Below are 27578 nucleotides of genomic sequence, written 5' to 3' on the forward strand. Positions count from 1 at the left end.
ATTAACACACAGGCACACAAAGGAAGGAAGACAAGAGATGCACATATGTTAAAAGAAAACGTCAACACAAGGGTTAAGCGGGCATAAATTGGCCATCGAGGCATTTAGGCTGGGAAAAGAAAGCTTTCCAGGCAAACTTGTCAGACTGTGGAGCAGCCTTCTAAGGGGAGCCATGGAGAGGATCCATCTGGACACAAGGCAGCGCTGAGCCGGTCTGTGAAAGGGATTAGATAACTGGCTGCGCATGATAAGAGAGAACTATGCCTGATGAGCCAAGTAGTCCCTTACCATCTGATGTTCCTTGACTGAAGGAAGGACATTAATTTAAGAAGTGACAACCTGCAGACTATCTTCTGGGTTGTGTTGGTTTGTTTAGGTTTGGGGTTTTTTTTCTGTTACTGACTCAGAGATTATACCTCTCCTTGCTAAAGCCACGACAACTCCCATCAGAGAAGCTATTTTTAAAAAATCAGCATTAACAGATTGGAAAAGGCTTTTAAAATTAATGGTCTAAAATTCACCAAGCCGAGTCTAAGAAGGTGAGAAGAATCCCACAGACAGGCTTAGCGAGCTGGTCAGATCTGCACTGTTAGCCATCCCATTCACTAAGCTTGCAGGGGCCTGAGTCTTGTCATGAGGATACTGGAGATGTGGAAACCTCAGCTGTACCGCATGCAAACAGAGCTACAGCAACTGACACCAGCTGTTCAGCTGCAATGACCCAGTAATCATTGTGATTATGTGTCCCAGTTACTGGGGGACTCTGCTAGAGGGATAAGCAGGTCATGATCGTCACACTAAGCTCTACTCAAAAAAGCATTAAATGTGAGGACTAAACATTCAAAATAATTTCCTGCTCAAGTACCTCAATGTTTGGGAGCCCAAGAGAAGACAAGTCCTAATTGGCAGAGAGCATTACTGCTTCAAGTGATTGCGCTGGCAATCCCACGTCTCAAAAGCAGGCCCTGGGAGCACCATCTGGACTCGCTCAAGAGCCCTGCAACTTTATCCAGTTGAAAACTAAAGTCTTCTTCAAATGTAACTTGGGGGATGACCACGCCATACTGAATTCCCAGGACTCCTGCCTCCCCAGAAGCCTCTTCCGTGTCCTGGCAGAATTACCAGGGGACCAATAACACACCGAACCACCACACTAAATCAAAGTCAGTAACCTCAAACTCTGGGCCATGGCAGGGAGGCATCTTTCATGATGATGCAAAACATTTCCCTTGACTTTGATATGGAAACAGCTCCCTTTTTCAAGCTCTCACATGTGTGTTTTCTTCCTTAATAGTTTTTTAAAGAAGGTATTGGACCTAAGATCTGCCACCTATTAAAATACAAGCTTTGAAGGTAGAAAACACTTCTAGAAATTATCTTGGGAATCTTGCTGAACTTTATCATATTTGGAGTCATCATTCTTTCCATACAAGTGTGCACTTCATTACTTGGTAATGGAACAATAATTGCTCTTCAGTTATGCAAGATGCACCTCCAATTTGTAAGGGGTTTCTGAAGAGGTAATGACAGATGCTTAAAAAAATGAAATGTGAGAATATGAAACTTGTTATGTAAAAGATAATGGTACCCACAGAGTAGTCTGCCAGCTGGGTCACAGTCTCAGCTGGTATAAAGGAACAATGCTGATGTTCTGTCTTATGTATTCTTAAACACTAAACCTGGAGCCAAATTAATCATATTACTTAGTGCTTTAATCTGACTAAATCTCACAAATGAAGCATCATCAGCGTAGGTCAACAGCTGACATCCCTGCTTTCCTGAGAGCTTCCTGCGCACTCTAGGTAAGGCTGCCTTCTGCTGTATTGCTGGCATTTCTCCCCTCTGAAATTATACTTCCTGATTATAAAACATACTGAGTGTGAAATAAAGATATCAATCTATATCTTTCTTGTTTCTAAAACTAGATTCAATATAAAACCTGCTAGGAACTATATTGTGAGGGACAATCTTGTGTTAAAAAGGATGATCTATCCAAATTTTCTCCATCTCCTTTTCTCCGACTTTACTGCTGTGAACAAGGGCTCAGTGCAGCATTTCGAAGACTGCCTGTTCGCTCACAGCCCTTCCAGACAATATGTGAACTCCAGACTCTGAGCACTTGCATTCCTTAAGGATTCCATGACAATTCTCATAAGATCAAGAGCAGCGCACCATCCAAATGTCATCTGTTTGTGCAGATGCAGTATCAAGTGCACCTCCTCATATGACTAATTTTCCAATTAAAATCAAAACACTGTTGTGCTAGAAACACAACAAACACATGGGAAGATCTCGTTCTTGTCCCACAGGGATTTATTATCAAAGATACGCTAATTTTACTCTGATCTACTTGGTTTTACTCAGCAAAGTACTGATTTTCACAATATGTAAGCTTTGCGCTGCAAAAATTAACTGTATTTTACTGTTTTGAAACAGTTTATCATGACATCCACTGGAAAAATTTCAAAAAGAAAGAAGACTGGCAAACACTTAGAAAGCTTGCTTCACCTACTCTCGTCTCCATGCCATTGAAGACATATTATTAGCAGGACCTAAATCTACCTAATCTGAGGCTTGCTCAGATCCAAGTACCTAAACTGCATCGCAACGGCGACTGCTGGGTAGACGTACCCTGAGGAAGCCCAGCCTTTCACTCTGTCTGGAAGAACGATAAAACAACTATCACAGACTGCAAAACTTTCAGCTAGGAGAGCCCTGTTTAATCTAGTGGAAAAAGACATAATGAGATGCAGTGCTTGGAAGCTGAAATTAGATAAATCAGACTAGAAATAGGCACACATTTTTAACAGCGAGAATAGCGTATTGCTGCAACCATCCACCTAAGGATACTTCAAATACTCCATCACATCAAGTCTTTAAAGTCAGTGCTGCACTGCCTCCCTGACAGATACGCGACACAGCTCAAAGAGAACTTCAGGCTTCATATAGTAATTCTTAGATGAAGCTCCGTCTCTTGTACCATGCTCCAGCTCAGATTAGATGATCATAAATGCTCCCTCTCGACCTTAAAAATTTACAGTGACACTCCTAGTAATGGTAAAAACGTCTTCAAGGAGTTGTAGCTCTGCACAACCCCGAGAGATCGCAAACCACGTGACAGTTTTGCGCCAACAGCCCGTGTCATTTCCATCCCGTACAAACTGTCTGAGGGCCAGGGACAGAGCTGGGCTGGACAGCTGGCATTCGGGAACCAAATTCAGTCCCTTGCTCCTGGGTCAGCAGCAGCTGAAAGAACTGTAAAAAACTGCCATATACCTTAATGAAGCACCTTCCCCCCAAAACATCAGCTGCCTGACAGTGTCAGGGACTTTGAAAAGAAAGAAAGAAAAACGGGTCTAATTTGCATTTCCCAGTGGAGAGTTGCTACAGTGTGGTCTTTATAAAAATGGCACAGCAGGAACGACAAAAAATTCTCTCCTCCCCAAATAACTAAGCAATTTTAAAATAGTTAATCCTGGAAACACTCTCAAAAGATTATCCGTGGCTCAACAAACTTTAAAGATGATCATTTTTAATTTAATTTAAAGTTGAACATCCTTGTGTAATAATGGCAGAGATGAAGGACTATTAGGGAATAATCTTGTTTACGGATCAGTGAACTCAGAAAATTGCCAAGGCACTGTGAAACATATTCCTTATTCACACCTCATAATTAACTGAGTGCTCTGCAGAGACAGGATGCTGCAATATTAAAGTCATCTTTATTATTAGAAAGCTGCTCATTTGGGCTGGGATGCCACTGAGGGGGTCTCATTCAGTTCTGGCATTTCCAAACTCCCAGGAGAAAGCACCTTCAATCCATCAAAACGGCAGACTCCCAAAGTGTAACGGAGGGCTGAGAAAGCCTTTGGTCTACGACGAAAGCATGGCTTGTGCAGAGAGAAAAAACACCTCTCTCCTTCCCTAATGCCATCTGGGAGAGTTTTTCTTTTAAAGGCAGTTTAAAGAAGAAAATACAGTTCTCTTAATTAATTCACATTGAAAGGTGCTTTTGATGGAGTCAAGAGGCCAAATCAGATCAAGGTAAATAATGCAACAAATAGTGACATGAAAGCCCTGGGATAGCAGCTATCATGGCTTGCACTGTCTACATCTTTGTACTTAACAACAACAAATGCTGAAGCTTTTGGCTTGTAGGAGAGAGGAGGGGAGGGGGATAGGGAGCTCTATCTTTTCAGCAGATTTTAAGAGAGAAATTGTCAATTTTCTGGCAAAAATAGGAAGACTTGTGCTGAGGTAGATCAGCTTAAGATTTGGGAAATCCTGGATTAAGTCTCTGCCTTACATCAGATTTTGTTTGTGAATTCGGGCAAACACTGGGAATTTCTGCCCTTTGGTTTAGAGAGGTATCGCTTCTCCCTTGCTGATAGAGCATAAACACTCAGACACAGACAACATGCACACCGCAGGTCCTGGGCAGCTAAGACACCGGCTGCAGCCCCTTTGCACTGCAACCACACTGCAGAGGAGAAGAGAAAACTGCTGAAGCTGAGAAAAAGCAGTGAGGACTCAGTCTTGTGAGTGGGTGCCTGAGGAAGCCCACGAGCTTTGCCCAAGCCGGGTTATTTTGAGTTATTCCTCACCCCCAAGTAGCAGTTAAGAAAGGGAGGAAATATTGTAAACCCATATCTAGGTAACTGAGGCCCAGACACAGGAGATACAGAGTTTGATGGTGTCCTCTCTGGCCCTGAAATCCGCCTGGCCCATCTTAGCTGAGTTCAGCGTCTTGCTCCAGCCTTTCCCCTGTAATGGGGAACAGGCCAGGCAGTCGCAGGATGCTCGTCAGCCAAAGCCAGCACACACAATTCAAAACACACTAATAAAAGATACTCAGATTTTCCATTCAGGTTTTTACTGTACCTCTCAATTACCTACACAGACTGCAGTCAGAACAAAAGAATAAATAATATTAAAAAAAAGGTGGTGCCATAAATCAGCACTGAAAAATGCAAATTTTGAATAGCACATTTAGAACAGAAACAACAAGCTGTAATACACTGAATAAGAATCCAAGGTGTCCCTGCATGTAGAGTACTGCATGTTATTCTGAGATCTCCCCTTCCTCTGCCCAGTTTTCAAAGGATCTAATAGAGATCGAAGAGGTACAGGAAAGGGTAATATGGCTCATCAGACACATGGAATGGCTTTTGCATGAGGAGATAATCAACAGAACAGGGCTCTCCACCCTGGAAAGGGAGTACATATAAAGATACCATAAAATTATGAAGGGCTTGGGGAAGTGAACCAGAGAAATTACTTTCTACTTCTTCTCACACAAAGTCAAAGGGCTCCCAATGAAATGATCAGTTTTCAAGCAAAGGGAAAGACTTCTTCGTACGGTGTATAATTAAATCAGAACTCATTGCGACAAGATGTCCTCAAAGTTGGAGGAGAGAAGGGTTCTAAAAAGGGAATTAGGCAACTCCACAGAGGACAGGTCCATGGAGAGTCTTAAACACAGTGCTCCAGATAAAGCATCCAGATCCATAGACTCTAAATCACTGACTGGCACATGTTCAGCATGCACAGTGAGGAAAGATAGCCCTGTACTGGCCCTGTGCCCATTCTTTTCTTCTTTGTAAGCATCTAGTAATGACCACAGTCAGAAAACCGATACCAGAGCTAGGTGGACCGCTGGTTTGATATGGTGTTCCCACAATGTTCTTCTATTCTCTTGAGTATACTGATATGAGTTCGATAGACAAATCCTATTATAAAGTGAGTTCTATTTTTTTTCCTGAAGAAATATCATGCAAAAATTCCTACATTCATATTCATGCATAGCACTAGACCAAATGCATGAACAAATGCCTTCTGGGTGGAAAGTTATCCATCATCTCCAAAAGTTTATATGGGCAATGAATGAAGGAATTTTGTTTTCCATATTGAGTAATTCCATGATGGAGATACCATTCAGGATCATAAGCAGGGTCATGATAGTGAATCCACAGTACGTCAGCCAAGATCAGCAAAGGAATGCTGATCTGTAATGGATAGATTAGAAAGACCGGCATTAGCAGCCATTTAGATCACAGACCAGGTGACAGCTTTCTAAAGATGAAAATTCCTGATGCTTGTACCAAAAACGTTTGTACTCTAAGCAATTCATCTTCTGAAATAAATGCATGACATAATTAACGCTGGGGAGAACAGGGGAGAAGAGGGAGAAGAACAATAACAAATGAATTGAGCTTACTACCAAAATACAAAAGAAATATCTCTGCTTCAAACATTTACAGATAACTCACAGGCGCAGCAGTGATACAAGCTGCTGTCATGAGATTAGGCAGAGATTACAGTAAATGCAATTAAATCAAGCAATGTCAAAATATTGCAAGAGAACCCAAGGCCATCATTTACAGCAGCTTTGTCTCTGCAGAAATTCCCAACATGGTCTTGCAAGAACGATACGTGTAATGGTGTTGTACGATCGGATAAAACTACATTTTATGGGAGGGAAATAAAGGTAATGTTCCCTCCCCCTTCCACTCCTGACTGATAATTACTCTTTCCCTGAATTTTATTTTGAACAATCAATAAAGTCCTTGTCTCCATGGAAAACAGAGAAGAGACAGTTTTTCCTTCTCATTTTCCTCTTCTAAAATGAACACCCAGCAGGTTTGTTGGCATCTTTCACAGATTAAAAGGAACTGTATTTTATTCCATAGTTTTTGTACTAGTACAACCAAAGTGCAACCATAGTTAGTTTCAAAGTACAAATTTTACACTTAATACTTCCTTACTCTACAGCTGATTTGCAAAAACAAGGGATTCATAGGTCACAAAAGGAGAGATCTGAGCAGACTTTCAGCCCCCAGCCTGAACAGAGGACCTATGGCAAACATGCTGCCAACCAAAGCTTTAAACAGAGGGAACAACTGCATTATCCACACGGCAAAAGAATGGTACTTTAAGACAACCAAACCTAACTTTGAGAAAGGAGGTTAAAAAAAAAATAAAACAACCACCACCACAACTTATTTCAGTGGAAGATTTTCGTTTAAGCCGCTCCATGATCAGTTGTGGCAGGTAATGAGAATTCATAAGGCAAAGCAGAGTGTCACCAGATGCTGCGAGACCTCTCAGACCTGGAAAGCAAACACTCGATAGCAGCGTTCCAACAGCCCAGGCACAAACCTTGTCTTTCAAGGCTCACTTCAGCCAGTATCTGAATTTCAGCACGGATGTTTGGGAATGTGGAATGCATTTACAACAGTCCCTTCTGTGCTGCAGCTTCCTGGATATTCACATTCTGGAAATTGCTTAAAAGAATAGCAACAAAAATCTGCATTTCAAAGATCTGCAGTTGGGAGAGAAATGTGCATTCCAGCATTTCCAAGCCAAGTAGAGGATTAAGGTTTCTAATGCAGTAGTTGGAAAAGAATATTGGGATAACTGAATTAGAAATGTGAAAGTGGATTTACTACTCTTCTTCTTTAGATTAAGTTGAAGATTAAGTTTCTAGTCAGGGAAGGATCTATTAATCTTGGAAAGCAGACAGGGAGGATGGGAGAAGCATTAGACATGCTAACAGATTTTGTCATTTTAAACCAAATATTAAATCTCAACAGCTACTTCACATTAAAAAAATCAAAGTAACACTCATCACACAACTGGAACCATCCACCTGAAGTTGTATTTCATGAGATTGGTCTCCTCATTGTTTTGAGGTAATGATTGCTTGTATCAGCCTGTGAAAACCTAAAGCCACGTAACTTAGTCCTCAGAGTCTGCTGTCCTTCACTGAATACATGCTGTGATTACCAAGTTCACAGAGGAGACATGGACCAGCTCAGAAAGCATCAGTCATTAATGAGGTAGGTAGTTACAGCTGAATCCTTCACTCCTGAGAACAGCCTAAAAGTTTCCACTAGATGTCAAAAAATGTGCCTGGAAGCCAAAGATGTAGCAGAGAAGCTGTTCAATTAGATTAGCTCCGGGGAAATACCTGCAATAATCTGGGTATCATCTATCTTCAGGTGTTGTGGTTTTGTTTGGTTTTGTGGTTTTTTTTTTTTTAATTTCCTGGGTGACTGAAATACCATTCTGTGTCAAACTAACCCAGATTTACTGCAAGGAAAATGACCTGGCAAGCCATTAAGGTTTTTCTGTTTCTCAGCCGCTGTTAATTCCTTGACACTGGTTTACAGGGCTTTCTGAGAAAGCCAATGAACACTGGCACGCTGCTATTTCAAACGCTGGTTTAATGAGACTGCCATGAACTGTGAATAGAAAGGCAGTCCTGTGAAGTAAGGAGAATGAACAGAGCCTCCTGTGAATCAGCTCTGGGACACAGACTGCACCTACAAATTGGGGATTTCCAATTAGCAACACAGGGAACAGAAGAGGCCAACGTACAATGAAGTGACTGCAACTGCAGGGCTTAAATGCAACTCCCATTAATGAGAGAAAAAGCCCCCCGCTCCCTCTGCACATGAATGAATAAGTGATCAGCATCTTTCAGAAGATGGAAAAAAAAAAAACAAAAACAGCCGTTAACTTTTCCTCCTGATTCTGTTTTGCGCAGTGTGGTTCTTTGTCCCAGGTACAGCTTCCACTTACGAATTCACAAAAATGGATTTTCATGGACTAATGAAAGTCTAAAAGATCTTTAAAAGACTAAAAAGTCTTTCCTAAAAAAAAAAAAGCTGAAACACATTAAGTCATCATCAGCTAAGAAAAATAGCATCAGACTCAGTCTTGCCCCTTTTTTCTGACATTTAATGTACATGAAGCCAAACTACTTAAGTTTATTTGCTGCTTACTGAAATAAACAGGGCCTTTTGATACTGTCACATATTAATAGTCCAGGGGATATTATTTACTTTCCACTTCCTTCTCGGAAGGATTTAAAAAGACGGAGAGGTGTTTTTCTGTACTGCAAGACAAAAAACACTATCCAGAATAGCAGCTAAAACCATCCAACGAAGGAAGTCAAATTTAAAACCAAGCCTCTTCTATTCAAACAAGTGCGTGCACAAGTGCCTGCTTTTCCATACACAAATAAGCCAAGAGTGCAAGCAACTGTGGCTCTGTGCCACGCTGAGAACCAGAGCAGAGCAGGCTCCTGGCTTTTGCCTGCCTCTCCATGCTCCCTCCTCCTCAAACCCAGGCAGCAAGCACAGGGAAAACTCCTGAGTTAGGTACAGGGCGGAGGACAGCCGAACCCCCAAAGCTGGAGAAAAGAGGTCAAAAAGAAACTGGGCTTTGCAGCCCATGGAGCAGAAACCCATGCAGAGGGGAGGAGGAAATAAGCAGAGACAGCGAGCGCTGATAGCTGGAAGACCCCAGAGGGACCTTGCCCCTAGCTGGGCAAAGCTCCCACAGCAGGAGACTGAACCTGAAAGACAGGAGGAGTGGGGAGCACATGGAGGATGCGATACACAGTATCGGGGACATAGGTGGGGGCCCTTGAATTGGCTGGGCAAGGACTTTGGGGCTAGGAGTATAGGAGGGACCGTGGGAGAGGGAGTTTATCACAGTAGCTTTTGAGGAAAGCCACAAGATCCAAAAGGCAAAGCCACAAGATCCAAAAGGCAAAGCCTGAGGAGCAAAGACTGGAAGCAATTAAATGACTAAGGAGAAGCAAGCCAGAGAAGAGATGAGGGCAGGCTGGAGTAGATGAGGCAGGACAACAAACTGGGGAGAGAGGAAGGAAGGGGCTGCCAGAAGCAGCTGCACATGCTGGGGTTTATTCCTGAGTCTGGAAGGGAACATCATGTCATTGTACCTCCTCCGTCAGCAAATATCTAAGGGGAAAAGTCCCCCATCTCTTAATACTGACTCCTATAGAGCACAATCTACTGCTGCCACCAGCTAGTCTGCTTGCTCAAGCAGCAGATGTTGATGAGGCGGATCCAAAGGTTTCAATCCAACTGTTCACACCCATGTGGCTCCCCACTGCAAAATTTCTGGCTATTCACTTTACCTGTTTTGAAAAAGCAAGGAAATTACACATCCAGAAACTATATCAAAAGTACTTTAAAAGATTACAGACTGAAGCAACAAACTTCAAGGAAATACCAGTACTTGGTAGTTTGTACACAGAGAAATTACCGAGAAGTTGTTAATCTGTCTCTGAGCAGGACTTGAATAACGTGAAGTAAATAGGGCATGGAACCATGCTCTGGACAAGGAAGAAACAAAATATTGAATAGTTGCTCATTAAGCGAGCACCATCCATTCTGCGCAATGAATAGAGCTGGGATCATGCAGAAAAAATGGTATGTGATAGTGTAATTAAAGACTGTCATAACATAAACACACAACAGGGCCAAAATTAAATCAGCCCTTTCTTACCTGATGAGTGCATAATTTTACAGCCTAATAATGTCTAAACATGTCTTTTTGTGTGTGCATGCAACATTAGTCATCACCATACCAAAGCAGTGCTGTTTACTTTAGTTAGCAAGCAATGAGTTCAGTTACTTGTATTGAAACAGCACTTGCAGATTTCAAAGATTAAGACACATAATGCCACAAGCATGCATAAGAGAGACAGTCCTTGGCTTTTTTGGAGGGAGTCTTAAAAAAACAACCCCATTGCACAAATGGAGGTGGAAAAGAAGCATGCATTACTGTGCCTCATCTTCCAGCACATGCCATGGGAACAGAGAGATGTCATTATTTTCCCAAGATCACACAAGGGTTCTCTAGAAGACAGTCACAGGCCAGAGCACATAAATCCTTGGCTGAATCCAAGGCTTTAAGTATAGGGGCACCCACCTCTCACGTGTTTCTAGACTCTAGCAGAGTCTTCTGGTGGCCTCAGGTACCACCTGAGCATGAGAATAAATATCATCAGTGACTGCAGGCGAAGGAGAAGATGATTCATGTATTATTGCTAGCGAACATTTCCTAAAAAGACAGGACATGGACACAGCAGTAGCTAGAGCTATTGCTCAGACTCACAATGGAAAAATGGTCTAAAGAACTGAGTTCAGAGAAGAGTGAACCACAGGCCAAATCCACCTCTGCAATACATCTCCCCAAAGGGGGACGAACTTCATTCGTAAATTAAGCTTACTAAGTAGCAAGAATGGCAGAGCCTTAGCAAACCTGCTACAATTTAAAAAAGCTTGCAAAACCATAGAAGAAGCATCCCACAGTTACCAGGATAACAATGACACTTATCTAATCTGTCATCTTTCAGCACACACTGCACCTTCCTAGTCCTTGGGACTCAGGGTCCTACTTGTCTTTTGGGGTGAAATTCTGTTGTCCTATTCTCAGTTCAATTTTAAACATCAATTCCCCAAAAAATCAGCCTACAGCAAGCGACAATTCAGCGCTTCCTTTTCTCTCCTTTCACAGGGAGGCAATCCAACGCCAACCTTTTCTCACAGCATCGCAGACTAGGAGCTTGCTCCTTTATTTTCAAAGCGTCACAACCCTCAGGACATCACCAGTGAGAGAGGAAGGAAGGGAGAAGCTTAGGCTGGCTCCACTGCTTAATGCTCCTGGTTACTCATTTTGCTTTCCCAGAGAAGAAAATCATTTTGACTGCTAGACTCCCTGACCTTTTTCACCACAGCCTGAATCCCAAACCATGCCACTGTCCTGGAATTTCTCCACTAACTATTGCTGTGGTGTTTGCAAAGCCCTGTATCCCTTCCTCACTATTTCACTGTTGCACGGTAAGGACCTTTAAGGCCAGCAACAGGTATCCAGGTTTTTATTTTGTTGTATGTTTACCCCTGACCAAAATAATACATTAATAATAGTTACCTTAGTGTTTTCTCAGAGGCATGCAGTGCTTTGTGTATGAACGCAACCACCACTGACCTTTGGGGTGCGTGAGTGCAACTAACAACTTAAAGTTTGAGAAAGTTGTACCAAATCTAACAGAAAGTGTCTTCCTTGCACTTCTGTAATGCAGGCAGTTTCATCACCTTCCTATAAAACTCCCTCTAACAAATTCAAGAAAAGGTAAAGTTTGCACACATGAAATCCCGTATCTGGGAAATCGGTCACGCTATTCTGCCTATATTGGTTATGAATCTAGGAAGTAGCATTACACTGTGTGCAAAGAGAAAGCATTAGAAATGCAGTGGAGACTTCTGGTTTTTGAACAGTAATTTCATGTTAAAGCAGAAATGTGCTATACTGTCAAATTAGTTAAAAAAAAAAATCATTGCTACACAAGAATTGGAAATAGAAGCACCCAGTGAGGAAAAGCCAAATCAACACCAAGCAATTGCTACAGTCGCACGTTATGCGTGCCGACGCTTTTCCCCTCCTCTCCCTCCGCTCTTCCTTCGTGTTGGAGAACAGCATCTGTTTCAGCTCAAACACTGACCGCTCGTGCTGCATGGGGACTCAGGGAAGATACGTTATGACCTCAACATACTTTTCCTCATAGTATATCAGTCTTAGGGCCAGCACAGCCATCCCTGGAATGCACCACGTTCGGCAGAGCATTTCTATTTTCTTTCCCCTGCTACTGCAAAAGGAAACAACATTGCTGCCGGTTTAATCATCAGATCACATTTATCCCTGCTATAGCCTTAAGGATTTCATTGAATTTTGGATCAATGGGGTTTTGTGCCTGGATCCCACAGTGCTAACAAGTAGCGAGCTCCCTCACTCTTTTGCACGTACACAGAGATTTAAAGTGATGCTGTTGGGCACAGCTCCAATTACACCTACTACTTCTCTCATTCTGTCACTTGGCAAAAAATTAAAAAAAACAAACACAAAAAACTAATGCAACAGTTCATGTACATGGAAAATGGCAGCATTAAACACCAGTCTATTGTCCATTCTAAAGGAAGAGTCTCAACAGCTAAATCACCAACAACAGACGCAATAAAAATCAGTTTCTAAGTCGCCAAAGATAAACAGAGATTTCAGTTTCAAAAGTATGCAAGCTATTGAGGAGTCTTGTTTTTCAAGAAGCTTAGACTGTGGGCCCACCACAGGCTCATTTACAAAGCTCAAAACCATCAGGGTGATTAGGTGGTATGAGGGTGTCCATGGGCTGGACAGCATTTAGCAATGCTGAGTGTGAGGCACGTACGACATGCATGACTACAACTATATGTAGGCTTAGAATTAAAAAAAAGGTCAAAAAATAGATCTTGGTTTTCAGTGGGTTCAACAAATCAAGAAAAAGAGAATGAGTGACAATAACTATGGACACAACTTGCACAAGGGACTGTGATGACGTTGTTTTACATATATCATACTTGTTAAACATATTCATGGATCTAACAGAGTATTGCTGTGGTGAGCAGTGAGGTGTTGGCACTGATATTGCTTTTTAATAGGACTTGTATATGTATACTGCACCGTCATAGTGAAAGTACTGAAGCTCTGGCCTTACCCCAAACACAAGTACAAGCCTGATGTGAAAGTTCCTGTCTGCCCTTCTCCATTTGTGTCATATGGGAGGGCACATACGGTCACAAGCCTTTCAGGTCTTAAAACTCAGGGAGATGGATCAAACTCATAAGAGATCCTAGTTACCTCGTTTCAGTAGTATATGCCAACGTCTCCCAAAATTGCAATAAATCACGGTGAAAAAACTTACAATTTCATCCAGACTAACTCATTCCTTACTCCTGAAGGCACCCAGGACTGCACCCCACACATTCACTGGATAGCTGAAGACAAGAGCAAGCGACAATAAAGAACAGAAATCTCTCTGCACCAAGAATTTACATAACTAGCTCCAGTTACTACTAATTAGACTGATTCCCTTAACTCCTCCATTACATGTTCCTGCATTTTTCAGTTAGCTCTAGTAGCAAGATACGTAATAAATTATTATTAAATAGAAACCTACTTGATCACATTACAAGTACTTAAAAATACAGATTAAGCAGTGCACAACTATTTTATTCTAATGAAGACCTTACAACTAGCAACCTGGTGCACTAGATAAGGTACCTGAAGCTACTTCACTGTGCCCAATCTGCCTACTCCAACTTTGGAGTTTTTGAAATATTTAAAATCTTTTCCCCTCCCTTTTGCCATGGAAAAGAATAAGTCAGAGAAACATCGATTGCAGTGAAGAAATTGTGTAATTAATTTTGTATATTTGACAGCAACTTCAATTTTTTTCCTTCTATCTTTTTTCATCTATAGCAAGGATTTACTACTTTTTTTTTAAAGATGGATTGTATTTTAATAGAGCAATTGCCTTGAGCGCTTCCTACTTCATATCGTATAATATGCCAATAGCACTAAAGAAAGACAGTGTACAGAAAGTATTATTTCAACTATTTTAATCTGTCCTGTGAGAGGAGTCAGCAAATGGAAGTAAGAAAGAAGACTGCAGTCATACAATCAGGTAGTGGTCCACAGACTTCCACATGACGTGGATGTCATTTTGAGAGTCAGTGAGCTGCAATACATTTAATCTTGCTGTTCCATACTACTGCAAGCACGCTCCGTGTGGTTCAGAATTGAGAAGATCTCTTGAAATTACAAATGCTGTAGCAGCATATTTATTTTTTATAGTGACTAGCAAACACTGACATCAGACAAGCAGGCACTGGTCAAATCGCCCAGGCTCTAGAAGGCTGTCATTCCATGCAAGAAGAAGTTATCCAGACTTATCCTGCCTTCAGAGGAAACAGGAATTCAGAGCAAGGGAAAAAACTAGCAAAGAAGGTTGCCAGCAGTTTTAGAAAAGTTTCTTTCAAAGCAGCATCCATTAACCCATCCCAGGCTTTCTCCCAAGGCTCTCAGGCACAACTCTAACACGAATGTGCGGCAGCAGGCTTCCCTCTCAGCCACTGGGAACAAGCCAGCTCTACTTTGGGCATCCTGCAGTGAACCATCACACAACAGGTTGTTGCAAGTGTGTTGTACACAGTCAGTCACTTGAAAAGAGAAGCCGAGCAGCTTAGACCATGAGAGCCCCTTTTTAAAAAGAAAGCAGCTATGTACATGCAGAGCTTGATTTGCCATGTGCAGAAATCCTTTACAACACTTGAAGAGGCAGCTGCCGAAAAGCAAATGCCAGTTGGCAGCATGGACGAGTTCCCTCTGAAGGCATCCCATGTGCACAGTCTCTCCAACACAACTTCTGCAGCCTCTCCTGAAGAGGCTGGAAAACCAGAGGCTTTCCCCTTGGTGTAAGAAAGGGACGTTCCCAAAAGCGGGGGCAGAGGGATGGTGTCTGGAAAAAGTACAAAGCAAAGGAGGGGGGAAAGAGCAGTAGGAAGAAAGAAAGAAAGAAACAAACGGGTAAAAGAAACAAGGAACAAGAAGATGGAGCAAGACAGGAGACATTTTTTACATTGATACGCTCCACCACAGTATCCATCAGGGAAAACGGAAACAAATACAAGTATCAAAGAGAACAAAAGCATTGAGAGAAATGTGGAGAGAGCAAATGCCAGGAATAGCAGCTGCACCAGTGTCGTGCTCAGGTTACTCCTCCCCACCAGGTCCTAAACTTTAGAGGCAAGATGTTAAACAAGGCTTTTGGACAGCCCATTCTGGCCTGGCATATCAGAAGGAACCAGGGTCACCCACACTTTCTAATTGTGCTACTCATTTGGGGACACAGGAGAAGAAATAAATTCAAACAAACAACTTTAGAAGTTGTTCCCAGCGGCCAGAAGAGTCTCCGTGCCGGAGCAGCTAGCACTTACCCAGTCCGAAAAGCCTTGACTTCCATACCATTTTTGTGTCACAGATTCCCACACGGAGAGGCAACACAACCAAACCCACTCCCTTCCTTGTTAAAAACAAAACCAAAAACCCAACCATCCCCAAGTCAGACCAGTCAGGCAAAACAGCTGCATGGCAGAAGCTCTCGAGTGGGTTGAACCATTTAAACTACAGGCAGAGGAAACAGACTTTGTGATCTCAGAAGTTACAGATCTCATGTAATGCCTATATACCATCAACCCTGATGCAGCAAGATGATTATTTAAAAAAAAAAAAAAAAAAAAAAAGAAACCAACAACAAACAAACAGCTCCTACTGAACTGATTAATGAGGGGTGTTATGTGGGAATAAAACACTTCCTCTCCCAGGTTTCAGGAGTGCTGCATGGGGCCCATTCAGGTGCCAACCATTAAATGATGAGAGAACTGCAGCAGGTAATTCCTGATCCATTTAAGGAACAAAACACTTTCTCCAAGGAATAGGTAGTGCGGGGCAATTCATTTTTACAAGTCTCCAAATTAAATAATATTGTGAGTGTTTTGTAGTTAAAACCAGAAGTCAGCAACAAAGGGCAAGCTGGGCAAGGGCTACCAGGGAGATTGTACAAAGGTCAAGGTTAAAAGAAGAAAAACCACCACACTGGCACAGATCCATGGGGTGGCTGCTGAGTCACACCCCCTTAAATGCTCTTACTAACTCAGTGCTGTTCCACAGGAATAAGGGCACCAAGTGCTGGTCCCATGCCGGAGCATGGCCCTGGAGGCCTTCCTTCCCCAATGAACATGCCAAGAACTGCCGGACGCGACTGGTGAAAATCCTTCTGTTACTGCCCAAGCCCAGCTCTCACCATTATATGCAAATTCTTAGGCATGAAGTGGAAGTGGGCATCACCTCTACTTTCATATACATACATAAATATACACACACACCTACATATATGTATATCCACATGCAGAAATTATACCTACAAACGTGTATATATAGATATATAGCAATATCACATAATACGCTGCTCACACTGCACTCACCTAACTTCAGGCATTATTGTATACATGCACATATTCCCCCTCTTCACATTCAAACTAGCATTACAGTTTTGGCTTTCTCCATGGAGAAGCTGGGAAGGAGAGCATTGCCTACCAATATCTTATTAGGATAGAAAGTCTTAGGACATGGATAGTCCTCAGATATTCTCCTCTTCCCAAGCAGAAGAAATGCACTTTTCGATTCCCTCCTCTTTGTTCCCTTAACCCTCCTTCCACTTTCTCCTCTCTTCCCTCTCCAGTAGCATAAGAAAAATTACAGCACATTTCAGGATAAAAATGGCTAAAACAAAGTGAATGACTTGACATTTTAAAGCAGAATCAGCTGCAAACTAAACCACAACGGAGCGGCAGGTAGCCAGCAGTACCTCCGAATGGCCCACATGGCTTTGCTGGGCACCGAAAGGCCACCGCTCCGCTGCTCCTCAGGTGACGCCGGGTGGCAGGAGCTCCAGGTGCCCCGGTGAGCAAAGCGATGCTTCCCGTTCTCCCGGCCGGCCAGAGGGACCTGCAGCGAGGCAGAGGGAGAAGCCGCGGGCTGCCGGGCAGGTCTCTGGTGGATCCCCCCGTTTCTCCTGATTACACATGCAGAGAAAAGGGAAAAAAAGAGGGGAAAGAAAAGGATTTAAGGATTTTTATTTTTCATGTTTACTTATCAAAAGGTTGAACATTATGAAAACAGCACAACATAGTATCTAACTGCAACCAACAACATTTTACTTAATCCAAAATACAAAGTCTTTGCGTGCTGGGAGGACAGGATTTATTAATTCATAACTAGATCTAGAGGAAGAGACCCGACAGCAACAGAAGATGAGCACTCCCATATCAACCTGTTCTCTGGACTTCTGGTAAGATGGGAAGCACTGTGAGGAAGAATATGGTGCCATTCCTAACTTTTTGCTGCAGAAAATAATTGGTGTTCTGCCTCATTTAAACAGAAAATGAATCTGTACAAGTTGGAGGAAGGAAGAGGAGGAGATGAATTTCAGCAGCATGTAGAAGGCTGCTGGTTTTCTGCTGCCCCCTAAAAAAGTCAAATACAGTCATAAAATCCTGAGCACCACAAACAGGCAGGAAAGTGCACAATACATGCAACCAGAGCAAATATGAAAATGTAGCACATCTGGACTACAGAGCTTCATTCCTGCAAGCTAAATAACTGCCACATCTGGGCAACTGGATGCCACTGAAGCAAAGAAATAACCTGAAGAATAACCTGAAGAGGCCACTGGAATGTGAACCTATGGGAAGGGGGAGATTGAGGGGAGGGGGAAGGAGGAGGGCACAGATTTTCCCCTGATTAATTAACATCTGTGTTATCTTCAGCCAGGCAGCTCCTGGAATACACCTGGCAGACTGTAAATGCAAGTGTTAACAAGCGTGCCAACTGTCAGTACCCCAGAAAACTCCTTGCTGGCTACTTGCCCACCAGTTACACTGTTATGAATTACTTATCCGGTCAAAATAAGAGAAATCCTCTGCTGATCCATTGTACCTGCCCTCTGATTGCTGTTGCTGCTAGAGGGGCCGGAGGGAAGGCAGGTGGGCCTGAAACGTGGTCCATCCCCCATTAGGGCCTAGAGGAAAGGCCGAAATGGGAGGGAAGCCAGGATGCTCCTGAAAGAGGAGAGTCCCTGTTCTCCTCCCTGCATTTGCTGCTCTTGCATTGTGCCAGCTCTGGCACTCCCCAAACTCTTCTGGGAGCTGATTTAATTCACTACAGCAGAAACATGAATTCAGTGTCCTTTTTTATAACCTAGATACACTAGCTCACGCAGGGGCATGACAGGCTCCAGAGCCTGTGGGGCAGCAGTGGGAACACGAGAAGCACTGGCAGGAGCAAGACCTCCCATTCTCAGTGGCAGTAAGCTCTCACATTCACTCGCCGATAGATCTGCACCAGGTATGGTTTGGGAGAGAAACGGATAAAAAACAACTTCTATCAAACAAAAGACTGCTGACTTTTAATGGAGATACAGAATAGAACAGTTATTTGTGACACTAAGTGGGTGAGGGATACAAACTTCAAAGTATTTGATTTTTCTCCAGTGACTGCTGAGAGCTGCTAATTATTCCAATCATTCCAGAATTGGCTATTTTCCCTCTTTTTCCATTCTGTACGGACAGAAAGGATCAAACCTGATTTTACTACTAAACATCGTATGATATTTCTACGACATTGACATTGTGAATGAATAATCAAGCAGATGTTGCAAATGGAAGGAGTTAAGCCAGAGAAATTTTAAGATGTTGACGCTTCAGTCAGAACTCCCACGGAAAAAATAAATGTTAGTCTTGCCAGAGTGAATTGAGCATTTTAGAGATCAGTTCTTCACATCTGGTCTGTCTACCCAGCAAAAGTTATCAGGCAGCAATAGAGTAACCAAAAAAAAAAAAAAAAACAAACCACCACCACCCCCAGAATGAAGTGTGGCCTCCAAATTTGTCAAATGTGCACCATCTAATTCAGCTGGGCAAGTCCATCTCCCACAGTGCTGTATATAATAATATATATTTTGCACACACAGGCGGCAACACTTGAAAAGTACAGCGAGCATAGCAAGTTACTTACAGTTTGAGTCCATTGCAGGAGAGGGAAAAGAAGTCATAAACCAAGCACACACCAAACACAGTGACTCCAGTTTCTTTCACCAGCATTGCACACGTCCCAAGGAATAAACTAAGCAGCAAAAAGAATGGGGAGGCAGTGGGAGGGAAATGTTCCCCAACATAAAGCTGATCCACACTCCTGAAAAATAGATTTGACATACATATTTTAACTTCTCTGATATTTTCATGTTTACTTCATTCACACAAATACTGAGACACTTTTCCTTAATTTCTTAAGATGCTGGTAATGAATGATGTGAACAATCTACACTGTTCGCTGATAAATGAGGAAAGGTTTAGACACAGGACAGGAAGAGAAAACACAAATATTGAGAGGTGCACCAAGAATTTGAGCAGAGTAGGAAAAAAAGACAAGCAGAAAGATAAAGTGGACTGGAAACAGTCAGAGGGAGGCAGAGTAAGTACAAAGACAGAAAGGGCAGAAAAACACCTGCTTTCTGTCATTTAGAACACATGCTTAATTCTCCTTATGTGACAAAATGCACTATGCAAGCAAAAATTCCTCTATCCCACCCACACTCCCTTGAGTCAAAGATGTGTCCTAATCATTAATGGACTGGGCAGCAAGCCTGTAGGAGAGTGAAGAAGGTAAGAAAGAACCAAAATCAAACAAGCCGATTCCTGCAGGATCACTACCAGTTTTACGCCTTTGAAACCTTGTGATGAAAACAGCATTGCGGATTTGTAGCAAACAGCCCAAGAGGGATATAAGCAGTTTTTCCATGTGGCCATGATGACACAGTGCTATTCCTAAATGAAATGACAATGCAAAACGGGCAGAAACCCCATCTGAGTAAAGCTATTTCTTTATCTATACTTGTTCAGTCACAGTTTTAGGACACAGACCAGCAAGCAGTGCCAAGTTTTCATCTGAAAAGGATGACTAACGGTCTAGACGCAATCCTTAACTCTCCCAGACCAGGTATTTCAGAGTCCCACAGTCACAGCATGTATTTCAAAGGCAGGCATGTGTCTGTCTGTTCTTCACTCTACACACAATTTGCCTTCAGTTGAAAACATTTCTTTACGATTTTTAGCTCTACAAGCCCTCCTCTAGTGTATGGTCAGCTGTAATGTCAATGGAAGAGGGGACCTTAAATGTTGACTTCTCTTTTTATGTTTATTTGTTCTCATAAGCATCACTTATTTGGCACCATGGCTTAAAGCAGGGACCAGGGCACTTCCATGCAGCAGTGCTGGGGCAAGTACCTCTGCCAACAACAACCGAAAACTTGACAGGTTTCCCCTCTGTCTCTTCCTCAGGCTAGAGCATCTCATGATATTATCACAACTGATAGCAAAGATCCATACCTATTATAGGAGAGAAAAGCCAACAGAAAGAGTAGACAGGCTAGGACATCCGCTCTGCCTACTATACCTGTTACCTAAAAGAAAGAGAGACACACAGGTGTAAAAGCACATATATAAAAAGGCATGTGCGTTCAGTGACTGTTTCAATGATCCATGCTAACTGCTACTATTTTAAGCTTTTTATATTTCAGTGTTATCCTCCCTCAATATAGTGAAATGTTACTTGGTTACTGATGGATATGCTCAGTTTTGTCTGCTGCATTTCTCACTTGGCAAAACAAATGAGTAAGCCAACAGTTAAGTCATTATTTACTTTCTTATTAAAATATTAATAAAGTTGCATAGAGAAATTCCAATTTTAGGGATCTGGTTTAATTTTGTATAATAAGGCTCAAATGAGAAACGCATCCAACTCCCAGAACTGAGACTTGTTAAAGAAAAAGACTAATGAAAGAGCAACTCTTTGGAGAAGACTTATTATATAGGAATGAGTTAATAATTAATATTTGAATGAACTTTATCATCAAAAAGTGATAGAGTGGTATGTAATTTATTCTCTTTCTGAATAATCTGAGTTTATAAGATTTTTTTCTACATATTAATTAACCAAATCTTTTTATAAGAAAGGGAATACTGAAGAAGAATGTATAAACACTCTTTTTACAAACTATTTCAATATTCCATTTCATAAAGATCTAAAAATTGCCCATAAAGCAAATAAAAGGCCCTTTGAAATTTCACCTCTTTTGAGATTACATAATTAAGCTATATTCAGTGCTCTGGCATTTATTTTAACCTTTTCAAGTTCTGACCCAGACAAAAATAAATTCAAAGAGTGCCTCTTCTAAAACCTCCCTTATAATATAAAGCTGCATTATCAAAAGGAGCCTAGCTGATTAGTTCACACAAGACAGCACAGGGAGTAACTGTAAAGCTCGTGGCTTTTTGTTATTAAGGTAATCTCTCCTCAAAAGTTCTCAGCCGCGGCAGCCGTTTCCCTCGCTCATTTACAAAGGCTCGTAACGAGAGCGTGTGATGCCAGTGGTATCTCAGCTAACGAGTGCATTTTTTTTTTTTAATTACGGGTAGCTAGACATTGCATTTCCTCCTCAAAGACAGCAAGACTTATCTTATCTACAGAAGTACCTCCCCATGCTAGCAGACTGCAGTTTTAGCATGACTATGTCTTTAAATGTTTCCTTATAACAAACAGAAAAATGTCCAATATGAGCTGTTGCTCTGTAAACTTACCATGATGTTTATTAAGCTAAAAAGTTTTTTCCGAAGATGATACTCCTAGCTTTTAATTGAAATCAATATAGATTAATCCATGGGTCATATCACCTCTATCTGAGCAATCTCCTCCAGAATACACACTAATGCTCCCTTCACTTTTTCTCCCTTAAATTGATGACTATAGGAGATGACTGAAGGCATGCAACGATGCCCCAGAAGGAGAGCGCAGCCTCACCGAGGTCTTTGGGTTTCAGAAGACTCGACATTTTCATCAGCTGAATGACTGTCCATTTATTCCTGGCATCGCTGATTAGGACCGTCAATTAGAACTTAGTGCCGGAGCAGAAAGATGGCAAGTCTGAATACACTTTTTTCTTAATGACTCCTGCAAATTATTTTGAATACAGTATATTCTCACCTTTGCTCCTCCACAGCAAAAATCACAAGTACCATATTCTGTATGACTCAGAGGTTTCTTTAAAAAAAAAAAAGAATTTAAAGTATGCATTTATTTTTAGCTTTCGTGTCACCGGGTTTTTTTTGTGTCACATACTTACAGCCTCAGTGTGAATGGGATGCACAGCAAAGAACAGCGCCGTGACAAAAGCAAGTCGACAGTCCTTGAACACAGCTTTGTCACAAGTGTACATCAGCACAAGAGTCACTAGACAGTGTAAAATTACATTCACTGCGTGGAAATAGAAGGGGTTCATACCAGCCAGCAATATGTTTAACCTGTAAGGAAACAAAATGGAACCATTACTAGAGTGGAGAGGTCTTGTAATAGCAGGACATCTTTCAAATACTCTAAATTATGCTTTTTGCCTGATTTGCAGTCTTCTAATGTAAGTGCTATTAAACTAATTAGTGAAAATCGCTCTGAACTTCTGGTTTATCTGATTAAAGAGAAACCACTTCCCCAATTTTTAAAATATGTGGTTGCATTTGGCAACCTTCTTGACACCAAGATGAGAGAGGCTTGTGCCCTCCCAGTACAGCTTACTGCAGTGAGACGATGTCTGTGCTTCTTTAGCAGCAAATAACACCGGCCAACGTCAGAAGTATGGCACTTGTCCTGTTTCCCTGTTGGCACCTTCTGCAGTTGTCTCAGCCACGTGGCAGCTTTACAATACGGGTAGTTATTTTCTACTACAGAATAGATGCTTATGCTTGGGAGCAAGGACTTGGTAAGGCGCTGGAGCATCTGCTTGGTGTTCCAGGTGCATTTATTCCCATTTAACTTTCAAAATACTTTCACATACTGAAGGTTAAGCATTTATTTAAATGCTTTACTGACATCGGGACTAAGAAGCTGGTCTAATAGTTCGCATTATTTTTATAAGGACATTGACGGTAAAGATAACTTAGCTAACATCACCCTAGACCCAGTGAGACAATTAGGGTTCACTATTTGTGTCGATCATAAAAAAAATAAAATATAACAAGCTGTTATGACATTTGTTTGACAGCGTGTATTAACACATTTTTCTGGTCACTGTTTTTTACAGCCAGCTTGCTTAATAGCTGCTGACAGGCTTTGCCTTACATGCAGTTGAAGATAACTCAATTCTCTTTAGAATTAACTGCATCTGTACATTTGGACAAATATATATATACACACACATACATATATACACACATACACATGGTGTCTCTATCTAGGGAAGACTCCATATATACACAAGGAATTTCAAAGCACTAATGTTAAAGGACATTTAAAAAAAAAAAAAATGACAAGACACCCAGTGAAAAGACGACTCAATCTAAATATTTTGCATGTAGCTGTAAACATGCTAAAGGGTCAATAATCCTTCCTGTTGTTACTAACAGACTCCAGGTCTCCCGTGACGTACATGATGCAACAGCAAAGCCACTGAGTTGTTGCTACTATGCAAACGCCTGAGTTTTTTTCGTAAGACAGAGGAGGTGTGGTGTGTCTGTGAGGGCCAGGCAACATATGCTTTTTATAAATACTCTCTACGTTCCTGACTCATAAGCAACAGAGTGCTATCTGTCCTGGGCTGCATTTTCCAGGCCAATCTAACTTTACCAGACCAGAAGTCTTACTTGTGCATTCCTACTCTGCTCCCACTGGAATGTTTGTGGAGGCAATAGCTGAAACCCAGAGAGTTTGGGAAAAGTGAGATTTTAGCATGACTTGACCTTTCCCTTTGAAGTATGGGTTGATGCAGCTACATTTTGACAAGACATCAGTCTGTGTGATTCAAGAATACATGAAGAGTTGGGGCTTTTTCTTCTTTTTTTTTTTCCCATTTCTCCTGCAAGCCACTTCAGGGCAGCAGCATACATCACTTCATTTCTACCAGCACAGAATGACAAACCACAGCAAATGCCAGTAACAGACATCCAGCCAGAGTTTCAGCTGAAATACGCTGCAGCAGCGGGAACCCCCAGGCCTAAATCTTGTTTTCAGCACGCTGCGGGGAACAAGGGGCAGCACAGGACCACCCTACCCCAAAGGAGCTCAAGTTCCTGCTCAGAGGCACCTGCAGATGTGTGCAATGGCAGGGACCACCTGCAGGACCCGTTCTTTCTACAAATGAATCGTTTCTGGCTGTAAATCAGCTGGATGGAGCACAGTCGTCACCATCGCTCCCCCTCAAATGCCAAAGCGTGCTCTGGCAACCTGATTTCTAGAGAAAGCACATGCGGGCAGGTGAGGACAAGAAGTGCTCAGGCTATCAGGTGATATGAACCCATGCACCAAAATGTGAGAGATTCTCATTTATTTATTTGGCCAAGTTGTGAGGACCAATCACTAAAAACACGACATCTGACAATACTCTTGAGAAATCTCTCATTAGTCTCCATGGATCACATCTGATCCCTTCCCATCCTGCAAAACAGGTCTACTGGCAAGAGAGGCAGAATCTTGTAGGTGAGGGATCATCCTGCCCCCATCAGGTCACCTATCCCAAAGGCAAGGTGTGCTCTTCACGACCCTTCTTGGGGCAAACATCAAGTCAACAAGGCTTGTAAGCTGTGAGTTACCTGATGTAAGTTATTGAAAACAGCTGTATAAAAGCATCAGCCTCACAGCTTGGCTATTCCCCTCTATATTCTTTTAAAAAAACAAAACAAAACAAACCACCAAACAAAAAAGCACAACAAAACACAAACGTAACACCACCATGGTATTCAGATAAGCCTTCCATTAAACAGCAAAATCTGACTGCAAGCATGCATTGGTGTATGTTTTAAATACCATCTTTGGTGGTCCATGAACACTAAACGTGAATGTGTGCAGGTGCTATATTCACACCAGTGTCTTTTGCTGCTAAAGTTCTTTGTCATAAGAAATTAGGCCACATGGCAATGAACGAAACATTCTTTTGTCCCAAAACAATCCCAGCAGAATGATTTTGAAATGTTAGCAGTGGTTGAATTTATTGTACATCAAGTGGGTGAGCAAATCTGGGGCTCCAAACAGCTCTAATCCAAGTCACAAGAACTTTGCAAAGCTCCCCAGCACGCTCACACCCCCATGGGGAAAAAAGGCAGCCTACTATGGAAAGTCAAATTTGCTCCACTGGGGAGCAACTATAGAGCAACTTCTGGGTAAGGGAGCAGGAGGGGATAGGTAAATCAAAAATGGCTTCTTCCTTCTTAAACTGTAATACTCTTACAGAGATTCAGTCTTGTCTTTGTTTACTGGAGGCAGCATTATCACGGAGTCGTGTAGTAATTATACACGGTATACGGCTCAGCAAACAAAGGAAGTAAAACAGAGACAGGAATCTCAAAATTAAGTAAGAAGTGGTGTTTCTCCAACATAATGTTCATGAACAGAAGCTCTGGCAGGCAACAACTGTACTCTGTTGGGGGGGAGGAGTTGTCCTTATATTTCCGTATCTAAACTGGCCCACAAATAGGGAAAATATTTCATTTTTTAAGTTGCAAGCCCCAAAGACACCAATACTACCATCATTTCTAATCTGCAGCATCATGTGGGCTGGAAGACCTTAGCCACTTCTGCATGAAGATCGTAACATCCGTCTGAGCTAAAGCACAACTTGTAAGATACATGTTATGGCCTTGGTAGAGCACACAGCTAGGAGAGCAGATGCTCTGGGCTGGCCAGGCTTTCTGAACTGACTGCTCATCAAATCAGAGAGGTGTTTGCAAATAGGATTCTAAAGATTTGGGGCTGAAGAAAGCAAGTGACCACGCACCTAGGAATGGAGACACTTGAAAGAGGAGACACCACCATCTCAGACAGGGAGGTCTTTCCTCAGGGGAGCCGCCCGCAAAACACTTAGAGAAGAAGAGTTTTGCATTGCTTCAGCACCTCTGCTGGAAGAGTCCCTGGAGGCAAAGAGTGTGCTAAGCCTCCTGAGAAGTGGTGAATGGCGGTCCAAATGCCAAGGCCCTCAGAAGGCCCATGGGAAAAGGAGGGGAAGAGCACGAATACCAAGGAGCAGTGTCTCAATACTAGGTGACATTGACAGGTATCTTCTAATGGAGCTGATCAGCATCACCCAAGCTTCCACAAAAACAAAAACTCATTACAGAAATCTCAGCATCGATCACATGCCCCGTCAGGGCAGAGAAGGCTGCACTGAAACATGTATTCAAGCAAAGACTCTTGTCCCAACACCGGTCTTTGTGTCCAAGTGTTGCAGCACCTGTGGTTCAGCATGTCACACCCAAGGCAGAGCACTGCCAAAACTACATGCCCAAGCAGGAGGTATACGCCTAACACAGAAAACCCTGATTTTGTTAAGGCTAATGGATGTTTTCCAGGAAAAGCAGTGTAGTTTGCCTTCCCACCTACAGCAGCTTTTCCATTCCTCCACCGTCCACTCTAGGAAAAGGAATTACATAGCTCCGCCCTGAGAAAGAGACTCTCACAGGCACCAGCTGTCAAAGGTCCACTGAGTAGAGCTTGTAAAAGAGCTCTCCAGGAGAAAGCAAATCACTCTTGCTCTTAAAAGGATAAGCAACATCTATCAGCACCCCCAGTTAACCACTTGCCCACCCTCCCTCCCTGCCAGCACAGCCGCCCCGTTTGAAGAATGGCATTTGTAGAGCAGGGACCATGCACCATGCTACCCTGAAGCCACGGGCACTTACTCCTCCTCTAGATAAGTCATCAGGCAGGGACACATCTCCTTGGGTAAGCAATCCCCCACACAGAGGGCCTGGAAATTGAGTGGGATTCAGCTAGTTCATCCTCACAGACCCAGAACCAGGCAGGTCTATGCCGCAAGCATACGGGCCTGCAGACAAATCCCATACATATCCAGTTACGGTATATAATCACCAGCACCCCCGGGCTCTAATATGGTGCTTTTTATCCACTTGTACACACGAAGACTCATTCAACATTTTTTAAGGCCTCTTATGATTTAATAATATTGTAAACCATAATTGGAGAGTTTCTCTTTTTATAGACTTTGTTATTATCCCTGGGCAGCTCTTGTTTAGTTTAATCTGTACTATTATTTTCAAAAGACTAACAAAAAACACAACATGTTATGAAATAGAAATGCACAGGATAATAATGGTAATTTGTTATAGCGAGTAACACTTAATGGAAAGTCTCAGAGCATCCCACACCTCATAAAACCCCCACAGTTTTTATAGAGGAAAGCTCACATGCAGATTTATATAAATTAATCTAACATACAAGGATGGATTAAGTTTCCTGTGATCTTCCCTTCCTTTTGGAACTGTGTGATATATATG

General features: G+C 42.2%; 1 protein-coding gene across 1 annotated transcript in view; it reads right to left on the reverse strand.

Moving 5' to 3' along the window:
- TMTC1 (transmembrane O-mannosyltransferase targeting cadherins 1) overlaps positions 1-27578 on the reverse strand; it is a 142664-nt gene that overhangs the window by 107441 nt on the left and 7645 nt on the right. The window contains exons 2-5 of the mRNA XM_050915106.1: positions 22427-22604; positions 20634-20707; positions 19264-19440; positions 17057-17263 (exon numbers count right to left, since the gene is read on the reverse strand). Of these exons, the coding sequence (XP_050771063.1) occupies positions 17057-17263; positions 19264-19440; positions 20634-20707; positions 22427-22604 (636 nt within the window). The remainder of the gene's footprint in view (positions 1-17056; positions 17264-19263; positions 19441-20633; positions 20708-22426; positions 22605-27578) is intronic.

The sequence above is a fragment of the Gymnogyps californianus genome, chromosome 1 (assembly GCF_018139145.2).
Source record: "Gymnogyps californianus isolate 813 chromosome 1, ASM1813914v2, whole genome shotgun sequence".
Taxonomy (NCBI): domain Eukaryota; kingdom Metazoa; phylum Chordata; class Aves; order Accipitriformes; family Cathartidae; genus Gymnogyps; species Gymnogyps californianus.